The sequence below is a fragment of the Gymnoscopelus braueri genome (genome assembly GCF_963280865.1).
Source record: "Gymnoscopelus braueri genome assembly, chromosome: 11".
Classification (NCBI taxonomy): domain Eukaryota; kingdom Metazoa; phylum Chordata; class Actinopteri; order Myctophiformes; family Myctophidae; genus Gymnoscopelus; species Gymnoscopelus braueri.
The window spans coordinates 22,849,498-22,871,265 of NC_137613.1; the positions used below are offsets into that span (position 1 = coordinate 22,849,498).

Sequence of the window (21,768 nt, forward strand, 5' to 3'; positions counted from 1 at the left end):
CACATATTATATATATATTAATGTAGGGCTGTAGCAGCAGGAGAAAAGTTCAGAACAAATTGCTGTTCATGTGAACTAATGTCCAGCAAATGACACTCTCTCCTCCTTATCTCCCCTCTCTTCCAACTGTCCACTGTCCTCAGAGTCCTCAATATGTCCTCTTTCTGCATCCCTCTTTCTCACCTTCTTAGTCAAGTCGGGAGTAGCATAAATATCTGTAGACATCTTACAAGGGTGAGATGTTTGAAAAGTATAGCAAATAATAACTGTTGTAGGCCTATATTCCTTTCCTCTCCTGTGATTATCTATGTCAAATCAGCACATTACATGATTTCTAGTTAACGCTAAATGGTATTGCAAATCGTGGTCTGTGGCGAGCCAGTACGGAAGTATAAGACATAAACCTGCAAACACCTCTACCCCCCCCTCTCTCTCTCTCTCTCTCTGTGTCTCTCTCTTTCTCATACGCACACGGATACACACCACACGCACGCACAAATTACTGCAAAGGTTCAAGGTTTTTATGTCACATGCACTTACATGTATGCTACATGTAAGTGCATGTATATATATATATATATATATATATATATATATATATATATATATATATATATATATATATATATATATATATAGGGCTGTAGCAGCAGGAGAAAAGTTCAGAACAAAAAAATTGTAGGCTATTGTTTAATTTGTGTGCCAAATTGAAATTATTTGATCAGTAGTTTAGTTTTGGTGCCAATTTCAGTCCTCCTGTGGTACATTGTCTTCAATGTAAAATAAAGCATTTTTAAACATCTGTTTGGTGCATCATATGAAGCAATCTTCAACACACAAATATTTTAACTATGTCTAGATTATGGCAAATTGCATTTTTTTTGCCCTTTTCTTTTCTTTTTTGGGATGTTTTAATTCTACTCTTATCCAACAACCTTTTTCATTTTCTCCTCTTCTACCGTTTCACATTAAAGTGCAAAACGCCCCAAAACTACTGTTGGCTCATGCCGTTCATGATCTGCCTGTGACATTGAAGCTGTCAGTTCCGGCCCAGAGTGATGCAAATATTTTGTGTAAACTTCTTATTTTCTTCCCCCCAATTTTCCTTCATTCCTTCCTCTTCTCACTGTAAACACTGTTTTCGAAAAGCGCTTTATAAATAAAGTTTATTATTATTATTATTATTATTATTATTATTATTATCTTCTCCAGCACCTCTTCTCCCCCCCCCACACTCCCCCCCACACCGCAATTTGCCTGTAGTTAGTGTTGTAACTGTAATTTATTTGCACTGTGTTGCCAGAGAGATAACACCATAGAGGTGACATGTAAATAAATATGTTTGTTTTTTTTACCCCCAACAAGCAGCAGAGCTCCAAGGATGGAAAAGTCAGTCAGCACTACTTTGATTCCAAACGAGTAACTGTAACTAGTTATTTTAACCACTCAAACTTAAGAAATGTCTTAACACATCCTCAGTGATATGTAAATTAATAGGTATACTTCAAAGAGGCACACTGACACAGTAGCCTACTTTTTTCCTTTTTTCTTATTTTCTTTTATAGCAGCGGATAAGAAAAGCAATATACAGACATTTTGGCCAAAGGCTACAAACTATGCTAAAATTTGGAAACTCCTTAACTGAACAGAATGAATAGGATGATTGACATAGGCCTAGTCAGTCTACTAGTACCGCTCATAAATCATAGTAGATCTATGTTCTGCAACACTGGTTGACAGCATTTACAACAAACCACTTTAACATAGGCTAAGTGGAAGGGGAAAAGTGTGTCCAGACTGTCCACCTTCTTACCTGGATATTGTTTTGAGCCTACCTTGTTGCTTACTACAGCATGTAATAGTAAATTAAGATATACACATTAATATTCGAAGAAATTTACAATTTGGTAACTATATGGTTGGCATGGTAATGGTTAGTCCAGCTGTTCTACTTTAAATTGCTGTTTCAAGCACCAAATTATAATCTACATTATTGTAAATCTAGTGATATCTTGACTAGAATAGCATTATAACATAGTTTTCTCTTTTCATATCACTTTGCTGGTCCCGTCATACCTGGGGGTTTTCTCCGTGGCAGCCAGAGGACGCACTAGAGGGTTTTCTTTTCATTGGTGTTGAACACAAAAGTATTACCCTATGTGTTCAAATCCCCTCTTTTTTATTTAGTCCATGTAAATTAGTTGTAAAAAACAACATTGAAGTAAACTTGAAGACCACCCAGCAGGTAATATTTTCAATTTTATATACAGGTATGTTTGTATATATATGGGCATAAAAGAGACAAAAAGGGGACAAAAAGGGACAAAGACTGACATACTGTATACAGAGATCTCCATATATGGGCATTTCAGTTGGATTGGCAGTGTGACATAGGTGTGGGGGCCGCATAGCAGCCTGAACTCTAGATGTCGGCCCGAACCTCTAGTATTTATATTGAGGGAAGACCCATGAACACAATACCTAACAAAAGCACTTCACAGTGTGCAGTTGCTATCTGTATTTGTATTACAATTATATAATAGTTATTTATTTATGCAATTTCTTTGCTATTTATCTTGCTGCTTTTTTCTCTTGTTGCTGTCGAAGGGCCCTTAAATCCAAGAATCTTACTCTCATATACCTGTATATGGGATGTAACAAAAAAAATCTTTAATATTGCTCCAAAGCTTTATATTATAATGCAATAAGAAACACAAATGCCATTTTAATAAGATGCTTATGATTTCATTAGGACTATTGACTATCTCTACAGTAGGTTACATGAATGATTGTTTCCCTGCTCACAGCAATGCATGACATAAAAGGTCAAGATCACAATCAAGGTCAAGGTCAGTTAGTGAGAATGATCAGTAGGCTGCCCTGAAGATATTATTAACTTTTGCGTTGAAAATGTCAATGGTCAAGGTGTATGTATAACTATATGAATGATAAGCTTTATATTTATTCTTTGTTATCAAATTAAAACACTTGTTATATTCTAAAAAGCAAAATTCAGCAACTGCTTATTTGTTTTCTTTTTTTAAATTCAAGTAGCTTGATTGTTCGTTGCATGCAACATGGTTATTCATTCTTGGCTACTAAATTATTTAGGGCCAGGCATTAGAGTAAAAACAAAAACAAAAACAAACATAGATAATAAGCATTTTTAAATCAGACAAAAAATGGCTTAAAGTAGATTAGTCAAACTAGTGGTTTTACAATAAGCGCTGCCAAGTGCCATTCTTTGTAAAAGTGAAAATTCAGGATACCAGTCTGTTTAGCCATCCTGATAGACCATCGGTCTACTACTAACTAGCCAATTACAATGCTCCTGTCCCTCCGGCTTATGGAATGTACCAGTACCACTAGACAATCACAGACATGTAAATATGCTGGCAGCGGTCAACCAAAATATACATTAATCGATGTGACAGCATACCCCCAAAACACCAAAAGCTCTGTAGAGCCTTGCGGTCGTGGGTGGAGCATCTTCCATACAAGACAGTGATGTAGCAAGTCAGGATACTCTCTATGGTGCACCTGTAAAAGCTGCAGAGTATCTTCAGTCTGCAGAGGAACACTGAAGAGACCGTCTCACCACCATGATGAACGGTGCTCACTTGACGTGACCAGCCCAAGTTTTTGCTGATGTGAGCCCCAAGGAATGTGAAGCTGCTCACCCTCTCCACTTTGATTGATTGATTGAATACTTTATTTAGAAGTTTGCAGAAAAAATCACATGAAAGTACAGTTTAAATACAAGGTCAACTAAATAGGATAAAAAAACTAAACAAGAAAGCCACTGGCTTGTTTCAATTGGGGTCCTTTTGTATTCAATTCATAGTGACATTAAATGACAGACAGATATACACTACTATGCAGAACATCATATAAACAGTTTAGAAATGAAAAATAAGTCAAACAAAACATATATATGTACAGTAAAAGGTTCAGGGGGGGGGGCTGGGTTATGACTTTTACGGGGGCCAGTTTTGAATTGCAGCCTCCTGAAGGTACTCTTTTAGGGCAGTTTTGAAGGAGAGTAGGGTTTTACATTCCTTCACTACTTTTGGTAGGGCATTCCAAATTTTTGTTGCATAGCAGGAGAACGAATTCGACCACTTGTTTGTGCAGAGGGGTTACTCTCGCTATACGACGGGATGTGCTTGCTGCAGCCTCCTGTAGTTTACTATCATCTGCTATGTTTTGCTGTCATTAAGATGGAGGTTGTGTTATCACCATGTCAGGGCTTTCACTTCCTCTCTGTAGGCTCATTTGGCTAGCGCCTCGCATGAATGCCCCTCACAGGACGCAACGCAAGTGTTGTTTTAAGTCTTGGTTTAAGTTGTTGAAAAGGTATTTTGGTGTTTACAATGTTGAGGCTACATGGTCCCAGATCCCAAGGGTACCCATTGCGTTGACCCAGTGACGCCATGGGGGTCATGACTAAACTTCAGTATGTGATGAGTTGGCAGTGAGACTGTGTTGGTTTTAACGACTTGCATGTAGAGCATGCTAAATAGGTGTCTTCTTATAAATAATTTCTTGAAATGTACTGAAATGTACAACAAAAGGCCTTTCCATGATTATTCATATTTTTTCACTTCAAGTTTAATTTCATACTTTATTTTATTAGTTTTACATGTATTAATGCCCTCATTATGCCCTCAGTTAGTACTGATATTTTGCCAACATGGACAGTTAACTGTTCTTTATATATTTTTTGCCACTTGTCCACTGTCCACCCTAGAAGTGGGTCCCCTCGTCTTTTATTTTTTGTTTGCCCGATTGAGTTTTTCTTTCCCCATTGAAGGACACAATGTGTTGTTTGGTTTCTTTTGTTATTCTTCTGTTAATTCTTGCTTTTGTCAAAGGGCCTTTCCAACATTTTTATTTATAAAATATATTTATTTTATTGTTTGATTCTCTCAATGTTTTTACTTCACACTGCATTATATAGTTTTTTTGTTTGTTTGATTAATATTTTCTTTTGTTTTATGTAAAGCACTTTGTAACTTTCTCTCAATAAGTGCTTCATGCAATAATTCATGTATTATTATTATTACTATTATTATTATTATCATTACTACTACTACTACTATTGTAAAAGTCAGTTCCAAATTGATTACTTAAATATTAAATGTGGCCTTAAAGAAAAAGGAATTATCACACGAAGCTTAACTTAACTACTGTTTTAAAAAAAAAGACTTCTCACAGATCCTGACTCTTTTATTGTAACATCTGACATTTCTCCATCCTTCTTGCCCGTGAACGTATTCTGCACAGTTCCAGCCTGTAAAGTTATTATACATTCCATTGATCCAGTACCTGCAGAGTAAACAATATAATGTATTTTTAAGCACATTTACTGAGTCATTCACATACAGTGGCTTCAATACATTTATATAATAAACAACCATCTAAAATGTCTCACCCTGTTGTCACTGGTGTCCCATCCACCCACGTCCATTTTCCCTCAGTCCTGTTCAGACCAATCCATGAAAGTCCATGATAGTACAATCCTCTGATGAATTCCTGATCATTTGTCCGTGATTGAACCATAATTAATTACATAATTCAATACATTCAGGTTTTCAATATTATCCTGGAATTACATCAAATGCATCTATGTGGATATTAATGTGCACCCACTCCCCCCCCCCACCCAACACACACGCACAAACAAATACAGATACACTAACCTGCTCTTCTTTACTGTTAATGATCACCAGATCTGCTCCTGTCTTCAGACATTGTTTTCTGCTTTCCTCCCAAGTATTCGTTTCAGTAGATCTGTTATAACAGCTGCATCCGAACTTCTTCCATCCACTGAGACACGACTTGACTTAAAATCAAACAGGAGTTTAGTTAGTGATTTGGTAACCAATTCTTCTAACAGGTAGTTATAATAATTATAATAATAGTCAGGGAAATAGTGGAGGGTAAACCTGTTTACGTCAGAAATGACCTGAGATTTTTAAAAGAGCTGTTTTTAGATCTACAGTAATACATAATCAGCAATTAACCTTAGAGTGGAGATCAGTTTAATATTTACTAGGCTGATGTCCAATGGCAACGATGCCCGTTGGGAACGATGGGAATGCATTCCCCTTCGGTTATGAATTATCCCTTGTACCCATTGTCAGAGTACTTGCATTACCCATAGTGCTTGGAGGCCAGTCTATGACGTCAGTACTATGGCGTCATGTTGATGACATCAAGGGTGTCCATATATGGGGATTTGTGGATGTATAGATATTTCTTTAGAACTGCTGATCCGACCGAAGTTTTTTGACAACTTCTCTAAACACCAATTTTTAGTCATGAGAGCTGCCCCGATACTCACGGCAAAATGACACAGGTATCGGAAATGTACCGGAAATGTATTTATATATTAAAAGTTTTATTTGGCACTAGGACCCTGCAGCATTCATTTTAGAGCGGTATGTCCGTGTTTTTGTTTTGAACAGAATTCTGGGAATCGCAGTTCCAACAAACAAAAGACTATAGAGCACTGAAGTCTGACGTCACTGCCACTAGAGGGCGCTGTTTCACGGGTGGCTTTATTTTTTGTGTTGAAATCCCCATTTGGGAATCTTAGATAACGTCATATAAGAACTGTGTTCCAAACATAAACACACCACCCCGGCGTTTTTGTCAGGGGGGTGGCTCTGCATCGTTTATGATATTCATTCATATTTGATACAGCCTGTTTCTGGCGAAAATGGAATGAATTCTGCCTTAAAAGTCTTAAGAACTACTACTTCCGGGTCTGAAATCACTGTCCGTACAGCAGCCGCGTTCATGGGAAATGTAGTCTTTGGGTTGTTTGACTCGTTTCTAGTGTTTATATTGTGTTACTCTTTGGGTAAATGTGTACATTTACACCTTCAGTCGATGCTTCATATCCATATGAGTAAAATCGCCGGGGTGGTGTGTTTATTTTTGGAACACAGTTCTTATACAGTATGAAGTGATCTAAGATTCCCCAATGAGGCGATCAACACAAAAAGTAAAGCCACGAACCTGAGAAAAGCGCCCTCCACTGGTAGTGACGTCAGGACTTTGGTGCTCTAATAAAATGGATGTTACCCAGATGGACTATATTCACAATAATATTCAACCAAAAGTGTCTGTAACCTCTCTTACCTGCTCTATAGTTTTCTTTACTTTTTAACTGTTCAATCTCTTCAAGTGAAATGTTGTATCTGGCCCTCAAATGGTTTCTCTCCAGGGCCATATGGTTTCTCTCCAGGGCCAGGTTTTGATCTATAGGGCAAAGAAATGTCATATAAAAACCTTTGTCCATGCCATCAGAAAACGACCTGAAACCTACTATGTTTATGTCTTTCAGTAACCTATAAGTGCTCATCTTGGGCATGGAAGCTACCATGACCTGCCTGGGGGTCACTGTAGACCACCAAGTGAAACCGAGGCCAAAGGGATGAGACAGAGAGACAGCGAGATACAGCAAGACAGACAGCGAGACAGATCATGACAAAAGGTAGAAAATGTAAGGCAATAAAAATCTCTGATCAAGTTGTAGTTTTGTGACATGGAATACTCACAGTGCACAGCCAGGCCTGTGATTACACCCAGCAACATAAGACACAGCATCCCCAGAGACAGAGCAACAAATCTGAGATGTCTTCTCACTGTTTCAGAGTGCTGTCCTGAAACAGAAATTACAGCTACTAGGTATGCAGCGAGAGAGAGAGAAAACAAGACTGTCAATTTTGTCTATTACACATCGAAGGAATTATACTGAACTGGCCAGGATCAGCAGCGGTAAGTACTTAAGTAAAACTACTTAACTCATTAACCACTTTAACCTTATATAGACTTGGTTGCCCGGGGTCCCCCAGGGGTCTATAGTTGGTCCCTGACTTTTCCCCCCTCTACACAATATCTCTTCACCAAAAATATCCGATCTACAAGCTTTTCTTGCGACACATTGTGAGCTCGTAGGTCTGCTATTTTCCCAGAATGTCCACATATTTCCTCTGAATATTCGCCTATTCGCTATAACAGGCCCAGAATAGGGTCACTCAAGTGTTTTGTTTGTGTGTACTCTCATTTTTGCTCCAATACAAATTTCAGGAAGATATCATTTTCTTACCCCAATACACTCGTTATATTATCATTCTAAGTCAATGAAAATATCCCTTGAAAAGGAAATAGTGCTCAAGTTATTAATGTTGTCAGCATGTTCAGCTTGATCAGTACCAACTTAAGGAAGATATAGCAGCAGGTGCAACAATCATCACCCATGACCATATAGATACTGTACCGTATGTTAAAATGAATTGAAGTGAGAAGGAATTCTTATAGACTCATGAGGAAATCATATTTCAGCATTCTCAAATTCACCCTAAAATGTGAGACAAATGGCTCATTAAGGTCTGCCTGATTTATTAATTTTTACTTATTTATTGACAGCTTTTACCTTAGGTAATATCAGATAGGCATACTTTACATTTTCTAGTGAGATATCTCTAATTGCCCATTCAGGTATGATTTCCACCACAGGATACTTTTTAAGATTTATGCTGCACGGGAATCTGAATAATCATTTGCAGATGCAGGAAAGACAATGCCTTGTTTTTGCACAATAAACTCTTCACACTTTGAAACAGAGAAATCACCTTGACAATATGATTCACAACTCACCCTGAGTCAGTTTTGTTGCTGCGTTCTCCCTCATGACCTCCTGTGGTCCAGGGTCAATGTCATGGCTTCTGAAATCGTCCACGCTCTCGTAGATGTGCACCACTCTCTCGTCATTATCTCCCCTCTCCTCCAACTGTCTTCTGTCCTCAGTGTCCTCACTCTCGTAGATGTCCACCACTCTCTCCTCCTTATCTCCCCTCTCCTCCAACTGTCCACTGTCCTCAGTGTCCCCACTATGTCCACTTTCTCCATCACTCTCTCTCACCTCCTTCTTTGTCAAGTCAGGCTTGGCATGAATATCTGTTGACATCTTACAAGGATGAGATGTTTGAAAAGTAGCCATTAACTACAAATAACTGTTGTATATTTCTTTCCTCTACTTTTCTTTTCCTCAGCTGTATAAATATACTGGTTTAGCAAAATGGGGCGCCCCGATATTGGTCTACTTTTGAGGGGACATACAGTATATAGACAACCCCTGTTCTAGATTGCTTGGATTACAGCCACACTGTAAAAACATGGGTTACAAACAATATAATAAGTTATTAGGGAATTAGTCTCTCTCAAGCCAGACAACAGTTCCACAATCTTCAAATGATAGTCTGTAACTACGGCCCCCGAAAGTGGTGCAAAAAAAAGTTGTCTTCGTTAGTCATTTCCGTTAATTGAAAGATATTTTAAGTAAGCAGCAACATAGATATTCTATGACCATTTTAATAGGAAAGATTATGCAACAGCAAAGATTAAACGGAAGTGGGTGGCATCCTCCTTACAGTTTTGCACTTTTGCGCTTTTTAGGCACTTCCGTTGCACAGACTGTATGCTGGAAGCATTTGAAAATTGTGTGATCCATCAGTCTAGCTCGAGAGACTAGGGAATCACCGTAAAGGTTCATATAATGTACTATATATTCTATAAAATATGTTTAAATGTTATCTTACTCAGTTTGTCTAATATCTGTATTTTATTGACTGTTAATTGTAAGAGGACCTCAACGGAAATAAGTCTCAGGACTTTCTTGTGTAACCCTCGAACTGCGGTGACCATGTGGTTTTTTTCTTTTCAAATAAATCAAATCAAATCAAAAAAATCTACCGTATGTTGTCATAAATTGGGCTTCACTGAATAGACTGAGCTACATTGCTGTCCATTCTAGCCTGGCTTTAGAAAACCAAGCATGTTTTGGTGTTTTGCTGTGTGCACTTTGATCAGATATTTATCTGTGGCTAGATAAGGAAGGAAATCCAAAAACACCTACACATCACATAGCCTACCGCTCGCACACACCTGTGTGTGTACACACACACACACACACACACACACACACACACACACACACACACACACACACACACACACCCTCAAGAATATTCGCAGGGTTGTAGCAGCAGCGGAAACGTTCAGAACAAATTGCTGTTCGTGTTAAATGTGTGATTGTGTTCACAGTTCACACTAATGTTCAGCAAATGACATACAGTGTTTACTTTACTTTGTGTTCTAAAATGATTTCATTTGTAAAGTTCACTTTGTGGTATTTTAATCGTCATGCAGTACGCTGTCTTCAAAACTCTGTTTTGTGCATATATGGAGCAATCTTCAGAAACACACATTTGAACTATATGTAGATTATGGCAAATTGTAGAATGTTGGTTCTTTTCTTTTTCTTTTTAATTATGCTCTTATCAACAACCTTTTTCATTTTCTCCTCTTTTCCCTTTTCCCATTAAAGTGCCACCAAACAATCCATAACTCTGTTGGCTCATGGAGTTCATGATCTGCCTGTGACATTGAAGGATGTCAATTCAAGTCCAGAGTGATGCAAATATTTTGTGTAAACTAATGTTCTTCCCTGGAGGATGCACACTGCCGATTTAACCATGACCTTTCCTCCAGTGTCACCATTAGACTGACATTTTCACAAAGGATATTTGAAAATCTACATGGGTAGACTGCTATGAGGCTTGCTGAATGCATTCATGCTCCCCATTGATCTCTACTGTATTTGGCAACCCAATGGCTTTTCCTCTAGCACCACCATTGGGCCAAAATGTCAACTTGCACAAAAGATAGCTCATAATTGAATAGGCAGAACTGGGTTGTACGTAAGTTTGTATGTAAAGTCATTACTGACCTCTTAGTATTATTGTAACCACTGAAACTTAAGGAATGTCTTAGCTATAGTAAATCCTTAGTGATGTGTCAATGAATTGGTTGCCTACTTCCAATTATATGATTTTGACATGTTCTTTCATAGCAGGGGGGGAAGCAGTATACAGACAAAAGGACAAAGGCCTGTACAAACAAAGCTTAATTTTGGGCACTCCTAAACGGAATAGAACAACGTGGCAACTTGACACATCAAACACATAGGCTACTAGTGCCGCTCATAAATCAAATTGCCATGTACATTCTGAAACCAAGACAAACCACTTTAACATTAGTGGAAGAGGGAAAGTGTGTTAGAACATTAAATGCGACATTACAGAAGGCAATCAGGGGGTGGCCATAGCTGAATGGTTAGTGAGCCCGCCTAGGGAGCCAGAGGCCCTGGTTGCCCCAGGTACGATTCCAGGCCAGGCCAGCATGATTTATCCTTATCCTTATCACCGATGGCATGACAGTAATTGGATTCAGAAATCAGGGAAAGGGTTACTGAAGCCAAAAATGTATGAGAACCACTGGTTTAGCGTACATAAAGGACCAAAGAGACCAGGGACCAGTTTCACCAGTATGCTGGTCCCTCTGTCTACCTGTAGTTTTTCTCAGTGGCAGCCAGAGGGTGCACTAGAGGATGGACATTGGAGCAAACGTACAGTATAAAGGGAGGACCCACTCTTGTATACCTATATACTGTATGGGATGTAACAAGAAAATCTTGAAGGAGTTACAATGTTTTATACAATTATATGTACCACATAAGAAAGGTTGTGTATATCATACATACTGCCATGTACTGTATACAAACTGTGGCAACCAAAAAAAGAGATCGAAACAACACAATATAATTGGTTCATTTTATTTTTCAGCCAGTGTCAGTGTCAGCACGTACAATAATGGACTCAATGGTCAGCTCACTTCTTCATCATATCACCCAACACCTTATGCAGCCCCATAGCCATAGCGCAGATCATAGAGCAGTACTCTGGGAACTCCACAGCCCCACTGCCGTCCGCATCCAGTTTGGAAAACACCTCACAGGCGTCAGGCCCTATCTCCTGCATAAATGGAAATAATTTTTTTTTTGCATTCTCCATTATAAAGTTTGATTAAGTCATGATAGGCCAGTATTGTTCAAAACTTTACATTTTAAGCTACACATATCAGCTAATTTACACATAAAAACTATATTGTATGTAAGAACCTGTTGTCCTTACTGTAACGCTATGCTGTTGATGTCCCTGCACCATTGACGACAAATGCCTGACAGATGCATGCCCTACAGTGTATCAAACTTTGCAAAGAAATAGAATCTGTGACTTACACCGGCACGTGGCAGCTGTTCCGCCATAAGCTTTTTAAATGCTTCTTTCTTCAAGGTTGGGCCAGCTCCATCTGCATACTGATAGAACACTGAGACCATGGACACCAGCCCAAGCTCTAGAGGATTTGGGCCAGCCATGTTTCTTTACAGCAAGGACCAGGTGGGTGATGTTGAGCTAAACATAACATTACAATTTAAATAAGAAAAAAAAGAAAGAAAAAACATTCAGTATAGGCTTACTTTCTGACGTGGTATAATGTAACTGAAACAATACTTTTGTCTGAGAGTTACAGGGAATATCTGTCCTCATAAATTATTATTCAGCACTGATCACCATGTTGTTTGAGCCATGACTTTCAGTTCCATGGTGGAGTGCTACTGTTCTAAAACTATGAAAATGCATGGCAAAAAACTTCTCTCAAAGACGAGGCCAGATGTATGCACAGTACCTTCTGAAGAACATTACACCTACAGTCATTGCTGGCATGAAACTAAAGTATAGGCTACAGCTGTATTATTGTACAAATTAGTACAATAATAGTTATAAAAGTTATATTATATTTAAGCTGTTTCTTTACAAAACACAACATCGTTTTTTAAATGTTTAGCATCATTGTTTTCAACCCCAAACAGATGATATAATGTAATAATAAGAAACACAAATGCCTTCATTAATATTCGTGTCATACTCTCAATTTGCTCTCCTACCTGTGAGATGAAGGTGAATCCAGCAAGTGAAGAGGAGAGAATGTGGACAGCATTAAATAGCTGAGAACCCAGCAGAAACACCCTCCCACTATTCTCTCCCACACACCTCAAACCGTCACCAGCATCAATTCCATCCCAACACATTAGAGTGTGTGTGTGTGTGTGTGTGTGTGTGTGTGTGTGTGTGTGTGTGTGTGTGTGTGTGTGTGTGTGTGTGTGTGTGTGTGTGTGTGTGTGTGTGTGTGTGTGTGTGTGTGTGTGTGTGTGTGTGTGTGTGTGTGTGTGTGTGTGTGTGTGTGTGTGTGTGTGTGTGTGCACGTGCCTGTATCTTCATTTAACATTTATTTTCATGACCTAAGTTCATTACAGCACAGTATTTTGTCCAGTAAGATACTATGCGTATACTTGATATCTATAGTCACACATTTTAATATGATTCTTATGATTGATTTGTTTATTCATTTTTACTTGTGTACCCCCTTCAATAATGATTGGTTAGATATCCAGTATTTTTAAATCATGCCATTTCAAATGTAGACCAGTTTTGGGTTTTGGAGAGTTGTTTTTTAACATCTCAATCTTTTTTAAGATTGAGATGATTAAGTTTTGGGTTGAAAAGGTCAATGGTCAAGGTGTATAGATTAGGTTAGATGTCCATACCCACAAGGGGAAATAAATTTGCTCAGGTCTATACAGACAAGTCCATAAATAAGACACATAAAAGGCAATAAAAACAAGAGTTAACTATTATTCTAATGTCTAATTAAATGTTTTTTAAGAAAACTATTGGAATTTGCATATTGTGTGCATGAGCATGAACGTGCGCATGTGCGTGTTCATGGGGGAGTGCAGTTAGTTTTGATCGACCTAAAATGTCCAGGGCTTCCAAAAAACACCTAAATACAACGAGAGGGCAATGTGTTTCTGCAGGCCAGTGGCTGATGACTGCTGGTATAGATGGAAAAACTGTATGTAGGCTATAGTATTGTTATGTTCACAAAGGGCAAAGTTACATACGATATGCCTTTAAATCTATCACTCAATTATTCAATGTAGACCTATGTTGTTTAATTGTAATGTATGTGAAAACCGAAAAGTTTCCTTGATTAAAAAAAGAATACTGTCTAATAAATCCACCTGTCTTAACAATTGATACCTAGTATAAATTGCAGGAATCACAGGAAAGTATGCCTACTTGCATTGATTTATCATCGCAAATAGCCTATATTCATAAGGTAAATTGGAGGTAGGCCTATAGATTTAACAAAAGTGAACAGGTGGTTGTATAAATGATTTACCATTTGCATTGTAAGAGGAAGATAGTACATTATATGCCTAATAATCTCTGTTGACAGTTCGAGGACGTTTACTGTAGTCTAATAGTACTAGACTATATTCTAGAAATAATATATGCCCTAGGCCTACTGTAGGCTATATAGACTCTCTAGGGCCTATAATTTACAACACACACACACACACACACACACACACACACACACACACACACACACACACACACACACACACACACTTTTGTAACAGCCGAGGTTAAACCACCTTGGTTTAGCCTATATATTATTAATTGTTTGACAATGAATAATCTGTTGAGTAGAAAATGTTGTCACACAGTTTAAATGGAATCAGCTTTATTCAAACTGATCAATTTGGTTTGATCAATATATTGGTGGATTATCTGGGCATGGGTCTGCAGTCTTTTGCACTACAGAATAATCTACAACCCGGCAACTAGTGGTGCAAAGTAACTAAGTACGTTTACTCAAGTACTGTACTTAAGTACAATTTTGATACTTTGATACTTTTACTTTACTGGAGTATTTCCAATTTCCAATACTTTTATTTCTACTCCAGTACATCTCAGAGGCAAAAAAAATACTTTTTACTGCACTACAATTATTTGATTTTCAAGAGATTTTAATACATTTTATACATGATACCGGGACATTCTGCATAAAGAGCCTACTTTTACTTTTAGTAGCTACTTTAAGTACATTTTGATGCCAATACTTTTTTTTAAACTTTCACTCACGTAAGTTTTGATTACTGTACTTTTACTTGCAATAGAGTATTTATTCATTGCAGTATTGATACTTTTACTTAAGTAAAACATTTGAGTAGGCTACTTTTTCCACCACTGATATTAGCGGCCCGTTCGTTGCAACAGTGTCCACAGGGCGGTGCCTAACTATAAAATACCGACAGCTGCATTTCCCAACTTCTGCATTTCAACCTTTCCTCCTCAGAACTCAACTTCCACACCTCGCACGGTAAGATTGAACATATAAACTGGTCTGTACTGTCTAACTGGTCTGGCTCTGACTTTGCCCCACGTAAAAATGTCGATAAGTAGGTTAGCTTAGCAGCAAAATATACATTATAATCTCTTGCCCTTTCAACAAAGTAGTAGGCTGGCAAAACCTGGCATTCTTTGCCAGAGGGTAGCTTACTCTACTACTTTGTGGCAGTGAGCTAGGGCACTTCAAAGACTTAATTGTTGAATAGCCTATTGATTCTTTTTTTGTGTGCGGATAGATGCAAAAAAAAAAAAACGAAAGGTTTTCTTGGGGGTAAAGAACATTGACTGTAAATGAAAATGGTGTAGGCAACCTTTTTGACATGAAGTGCCATGTTTTTATTTTCTTGATAGTGTGCCATATGATATCAACAATATGTTTGATTATGACACCATATAAAAATAAAATATTTCCAACAGACTTTGATTGTCCATATACATAGCAACCTTTATTTTATTTTTATTTTGAAATTATCGGAACATTGGAAGGATCATTAGACTCTGAGCAATAACCCCACACCTATCTACCAGACTCCCTCCCCAGAGTTCAGAGTTTGAATGAATGTAGAATTATGTGCAGGATGTCATTTGCATACAGATGTGAGGGGACTTCATTTAATTGACTAAATTCTTTTAAATATTTTATATATAAAAAAGTAATCCTCTCTCTCACACTTATGCCAGTATGCCTGTATGTGGTTACCCTCCCCTGTGCCAATGTTGTCCCCCGTGCCTAAGGTTGCCTACCCCTGATAGGCTAACTAACCATTAATCTAACAATTATAATTTGTAAAAATGATGAAACTTTTGTCTGGACGTCTTGAATTAACATTTCTCAAAAGATCTAGGCCTACAAGAATGCACACAGTGTACAAGTTTATTTCAGCGTCTAATCTTATTCCTGTTAAGAGTGAAGTCCAGCGAGGTTACTAAAGCAGGTAGGGACAGGGTGTGGCCGCTGTCTTTCAAAGAATGGGAGCTGAGCCTGAGTTGACATGCACACAGGCATTAGACTGGGTGGCTTGTTGGATTAGTATTGCGCTCTCCTCTCTCCTGGTTCAAGTTCATTACTCATTCTACCACATTTTCCATCCCCTCTCATACCAATGGCGTGTGTGTGTGTGTGTGTGTGTGTGTGTGTGTGTGTGTGTGTGTGTGTGTGTGTGTGTATAATTTCTGGTTTTGGTTCCTTTTTAAAACAATTGACAAAACTCTGCTAAAAAAGGTCTTCTAACCAGAATTGTGCACAGCTTTCCCACTCATTCATTCCTGTTGTACATGCACAACAATGATATAACACATATTCTCGTGCCCATCTCCACTCTGAAAATATCTTTGTTTGAGCCGAGAACTCCTGACGGGAGTTAAGACCGCTAGCTAGTCATATGAATCCTCTCATTGAAGGACCTTTAGGTCACAATAGGCCCAGGGTGTTGGATTCTTTATAGGCTCCCACTCCACTACCTAGGCCTAGGACATAATGTACTACTGACAATGTTAATCCTAGTTTCAAGGGGATAACTATTTACTCTTGGAGGGACACCACAGGGTTCTCCACCTCCTATATCCAAGAATTCTTCATTCTGGGAAGTCTTAAGTTTTGAGGGTGAGCAGCAACAAAAGTAATATAAACATCTCTACATGTTCAACTTCCTTCTTTCTTTCACTACACTACTTCTGTCTGTCTGTCTGTCTGTCTATCTCTCTGTTTCTGTATCTCTATTTGTCCCTCTCTAGTGCAACCACAGTCAGCACCATGCCTTCAGAACTGGAGACCTCCATGGAGTCCATGATCAAGGTGTTTCACCGATATGCCTCTAAGGACGGCAAGCCTGGCACGCTCACCGCCCGGGAGCTCCGAGAGCTGATGGAGAACGAGCTCTCTGGATTCCTCAAGGTAAGGAGACCCTCCCACCCCACAATGCTGCTGCTTTCTTGCACTTTACAATGTCAAAACTGGAAGCAGCCAGTCTTTTTGTAGGGTGTGAACTATTCTTAACGTGTGGCTCTGCAGGAGTCTAGATGTCTTTGATCACATATATATGTTTTATACTTTTTGAAATAGTTTAACTTACATTGTATAATGCTCTGATCAGGCTGAAACATTGGAGTCATATGTCATAGATATGTCACACGTCATACTGTAGATGACTGGCTGGCCACAGTAAGTCCGAAATCCACAGTGGAACCACACCGTAGAATCATGTGGATGGATACCAAGATCCACATGATTGTATTTTTCAAAACAAGTTGTGAAATCTTGTCCAACTGACTTGACCTTTTTTTAATCAGCTGATTTCCTCAATCCTCCGTATTGCCTCACTGCTCATTCTACAGCTGCAGTTATTCTCAATAAGGGCGTCTGCTAAATGCCTGAATGTAAAGTCTTAGTCAAATGTTAATATGAAAATCTGTTATTTGCGGGGAGTGGCAAAGTAGTGCAAGTTTAACTTTCCCCTGTGTCCCCTCTGTGCCCATGCAGTCTCAGAAGGACCCCGCTGCCGTTGACAAGATCATGAAGAATCTGGACGCCAATAGAGACGGCCTGGTGGACTTTGAGGAATTTGTCTCCCTGGTTGTTGGACTTTCGATTGCTTGTGAGCAGTGTTATCAGATGCACATGAAGAAGGGGCAGAAGTAAATGATGAGTGGAGGAAAATAAGATGAGAGGAAACATTTCAGAAGAACTTTTCTACTTTGTAAAGATTGCACAATTTCCATTAAACAATGCTGAATGAATTCCCAAAATTGTGAAAGTTGTCGTGTGATTATTGCATGGGTGTGTACAGGTGTGTCTTTGTCTGTTTGTGTGAAAAGTGTGGCATGCAATTGTTGTTTTATCCACCTCTTGGTTTCTATATCTGCTTGAATTTTTAATGTCTCTCTCTGAGAGTTGTTTTGCGGTGAGAGAGACAGTGTGTGCTATAATAGTAGGTTATGCTGTATACTATACAGTATACTGTAGATATATGAACAGAACTTTGTGTTTTGGTTAAATAATCAACTGAGTTTTGGTTAGAATGCAATACATGAAGAATGGGCATCTAAACATTGTGGGCACCTTGTAATGGAAAAATATGAAATTGCTAATATGTATTATTAATATATATACTTTCATACTGCCATTTGTTATGCTGTCCAATGGTCGCTCTTTACGAACTCTTTACTGCCCTGACTGGTTGCATGCAAGCCTATCACCTTGCCCTATAGGCCTGTCTTTGATTGAATCAGCTGAGAAGCCTTTGATCAAGATGATTGTCAAATAACTGTAAATGATTGAATCAAACTCAATCATTTACTCTACCCCATCTTGCTTCACCAAAGAGAGGGTATTGTTGAGTCAAACTTATTGGTTTCTTTGTCATGGGACCCCTGAGCCTGGCTTGGGAGAGAGAAGACACTGTGAAAATATATATGAGAGGGATAGAGGACAGTGAGAGACGGACAGAGAGAGATGTCAGGCCCGCTGGGCTTGGTGGTGGGACAGAACAGAGAAGAGAAATAATGTTTTGCTTTTGATGCTGTTGGATTCACAATAAACAGTTTCACCTCGAGTGGATGTATATAATTTCCCATCACAACCTCAATGTTTAAGTGGCTATTTTTCCAAAATGTAAAAACTATAATTTGGAAAATGGTCTGAAGTACTGTAAAGTACACATGATTTTACCATGCATGGTACTTAATCATTGGACCTAACTTTGTAGGTATTTGTAGCAAAAGAAATGTTTGGCCTTAAATGTCAAATGTTCAAGCATGTGCAAATCATGTATGCTTAACTTTACATTACTTTACAGCGTGTACTGTGTATATATTTTGGAAAAGATAGCAACTTTAACATGGCGGTGCTAACAATTCTTAGGTGCCCACTTTTCCGGTTACCGTTAGAATCGGTCCTCTGGGTGTGTATCTGAGAATATTGTGTGCCCTACCTTAGAGAATGCTTCTAATCTCAGCTCTGTTGACGCAACTCCCACCTGTCTTCCGTGCTGTGCCAGGTTTAAGAGGGCAGAGGAGCCTCTCCCTGCTAGACTGATAAAGACCAGCTTATCACCATTCTCAGGAATCCTCACAATGTTCACTTAGTAAGCACACCTTACATTAACATTAACAACTCTAGTATACTAGTCTGCACCTGTGTGAGCCTGGCACACCAATGCAAAGGCATGATCAAAATACTGTATGTTCGTATTCAAAATAATTTAGGATATGCTATGTTTGCTATGTTTTAGGCCAGTCTATGGACTTTGTGACTTTTTTAATTCCACTGTACTCAACAGAGAAGTTAGCTAGGGTGTTTTGAATTACTGCGGAGAGTTTGAGTCACAGGACATAGCTGATGAGTGATTTGCAGATTGTTATATTTACACAAGGCTCCTTTCATTGTGTTTCGTCTCTCTCTCTCTCTCTCTCTCTCTCTCTCTCTCTCTCTCTCTCTCTCTCTCTCTCTCTCTCTCTCTCTCTCTCTCTCTCTCTCCTGTCTCCCTTTCTCGGTCTGTCCCTCTGACATGAACACTGTTTATCTCTCTCTCCCTTTACTGTATATCTCCCTCCCTTCATACTTGGGAAGGGCCTGACTATGTGGTCAACCAATGTTACTGGTTAAAGGCAAACATGTTGGTTGCTAGGATACAGTTGCGTGGGTGTGGATAGAAGGAGGGTTTCCATTCAACATCAGGTTTACACAAGGGCCACACCCATGTGACACAGAGGAGTGGTTGAGAATGTGGAGTTCCTACCGTGTGGACTCTTTAATGCACAAACTTGATTTCAGTTTTTTTTTTCTTTTTTTCTATTTAAAGGGAGTGTCTTAAGGGGAATACCCTTTCATTTGAGAATTCACATGTTAGTCATATGTTATTCCACATTATGTTCTAGTTTGGAAAAAGTACCAAACACCTTTAATTTTTTTTACAGGAACACATTTAATTGAGCATACAGCATAATAATCTGCATTTGCAAACATGAACATGATAATTTATCCCAAAGCAAAAAACAGATGTCTGGGACTACAGTCTATAATCACAATATCACAATGATATTCAGCGGACCCTATAGTCTTTATGCAATGACCCTAAATATTTTCATCCTGGATTAGAAATTACTATCATATTCCCTCTAAATTGTATTCTATCTGTCTATGGGAGAGAATAATGAACGTTCACTCACTTTCAATTAAGGCTAAATTCAATATTAAACATTACTCTTTATGTATAAAATATTCATTACTTTATGTGAGAAGCCAAGCACTCTCAAGATGCTGTGGAATATGTATTTATCAATCATGCATAAAAATTTAATAAAAAACTGACTGAAAGAACACGTGGCACTCTGTATAATATTGGGTCCACTTTGAGTTCTGGACTTTCTTCTCTCTGAACACTAGATGTCAGGATTACATAGTGAAACAATGTTAACGACACTGTCTCACACACACACACACACACACACACACACACACACACACACACACACACACACACACACACACACACACACACACACACACACACACACACACACATACATACATATATATATATATATATATATATATATATATATATATATATATATATATATATATATATATATATATATATATATATATACACACACACACAATTATTATCATTATTATTATTATTATTACTAATTATTGACAAGACAATTATTAAACCCTGCATATTGGTCTGTTTAACTTTTTAAGCCATTTGAGTGCCTGGACTGCAACTGCTATGCAATTGTTCAACAATGTTTTTTGAAATAATTTCCCTCTTTCTTTCATGTAATAATCCTAATTATTGTGCCATTGCAAATGTAATAAAATTATTTATTGAAATTAAGATTCAAAACAAAACAAAACAATTGCACCAGCGTAGATACGTTCTCCCTATTACTTTGTTGCTGAAAGTGGAAAAAACAGAAGATAGAGGATAGAGTTGAAAGGAGCAAATTGAGAAGGAATGGTTATTTATGTATTGTCTCAGAGGATAGTCTCTGCTGACGCCAGTTTTCCAATTACCAGATTAAGACGTTAAACCCAGTATGTGAATAGCTGCTATACAGAATTTGGAGGTGCAGAACATCCAAAAATTCCAACAAGCAGAAACATGTTACAATCTGGATAGCTTACATTCTTTAAATAAGTGAACAAACTGTGTCTGTATTCAGTTAAAATGGCCATACAGAATGTGTTTTTAATATAAAGGAGGTTGTATAGTCAGAAAGTGTCCATTGTAATTACTGACAATTGACAATTGCACTCCTATCTTGAAATTTGTTTTAGGCAACTTGAAGATATAATTATACCCAGAATCCAGATGAGGAATGTGTGTCCCAAGCCAAGCAGGTAAGAGTACACACACATGCACGTGTGGGTGAGCGTGTGTGTATGCAGTATATTAAATAGTACAATACCAAAATTATTCGAAAAGTTCAAACAACCTAACTTTGTAGATTGAAATCACTCACTCACTCACTCACTCACACACACACACACACACACACACACACACACACACACACACACACACACACACACACACACACACACACACACACACACACACACACACACACACACCTGAAATTGTCT

The 21,768-nt window shown here is 38.2% G+C and overlaps 1 protein-coding gene and 1 long non-coding RNA gene across 2 annotated transcripts in view; one reads left to right on the top strand and one right to left on the bottom strand.

Moving 5' to 3' along the window:
* s100a10a (S100 calcium binding protein A10a) overlaps positions 1-17,918 on the top strand; it is a 96,922-nt gene extending 79,004 nt beyond the window's left edge. The window contains exons 2-4 of the mRNA XM_080441294.1: positions 15,114-15,144; positions 16,908-17,067; positions 17,653-17,918. Coding sequence (XP_080297420.1) covers positions 16,927-17,067; positions 17,653-17,811 — 300 coding nt within the window. The 5' untranslated portion in view covers positions 15,114-15,144; positions 16,908-16,926 and the 3' untranslated portion in view covers positions 17,812-17,918. The remainder of the gene's footprint in view (positions 1-15,113; positions 15,145-16,907; positions 17,068-17,652) is intronic.
* On the bottom strand, positions 11,671-12,998 carry LOC308094533. Its single transcript, XR_013933958.1, has 3 exons — positions 12,860-12,998; positions 12,152-12,326; positions 11,671-11,885 (listed from the first exon to the last, which is right to left on the bottom strand). It is a non-coding gene; the product is annotated as an uncharacterized lncRNA (long non-coding RNA).
* Positions 17,919-21,768: the final 3,850 nt, after the last annotated feature.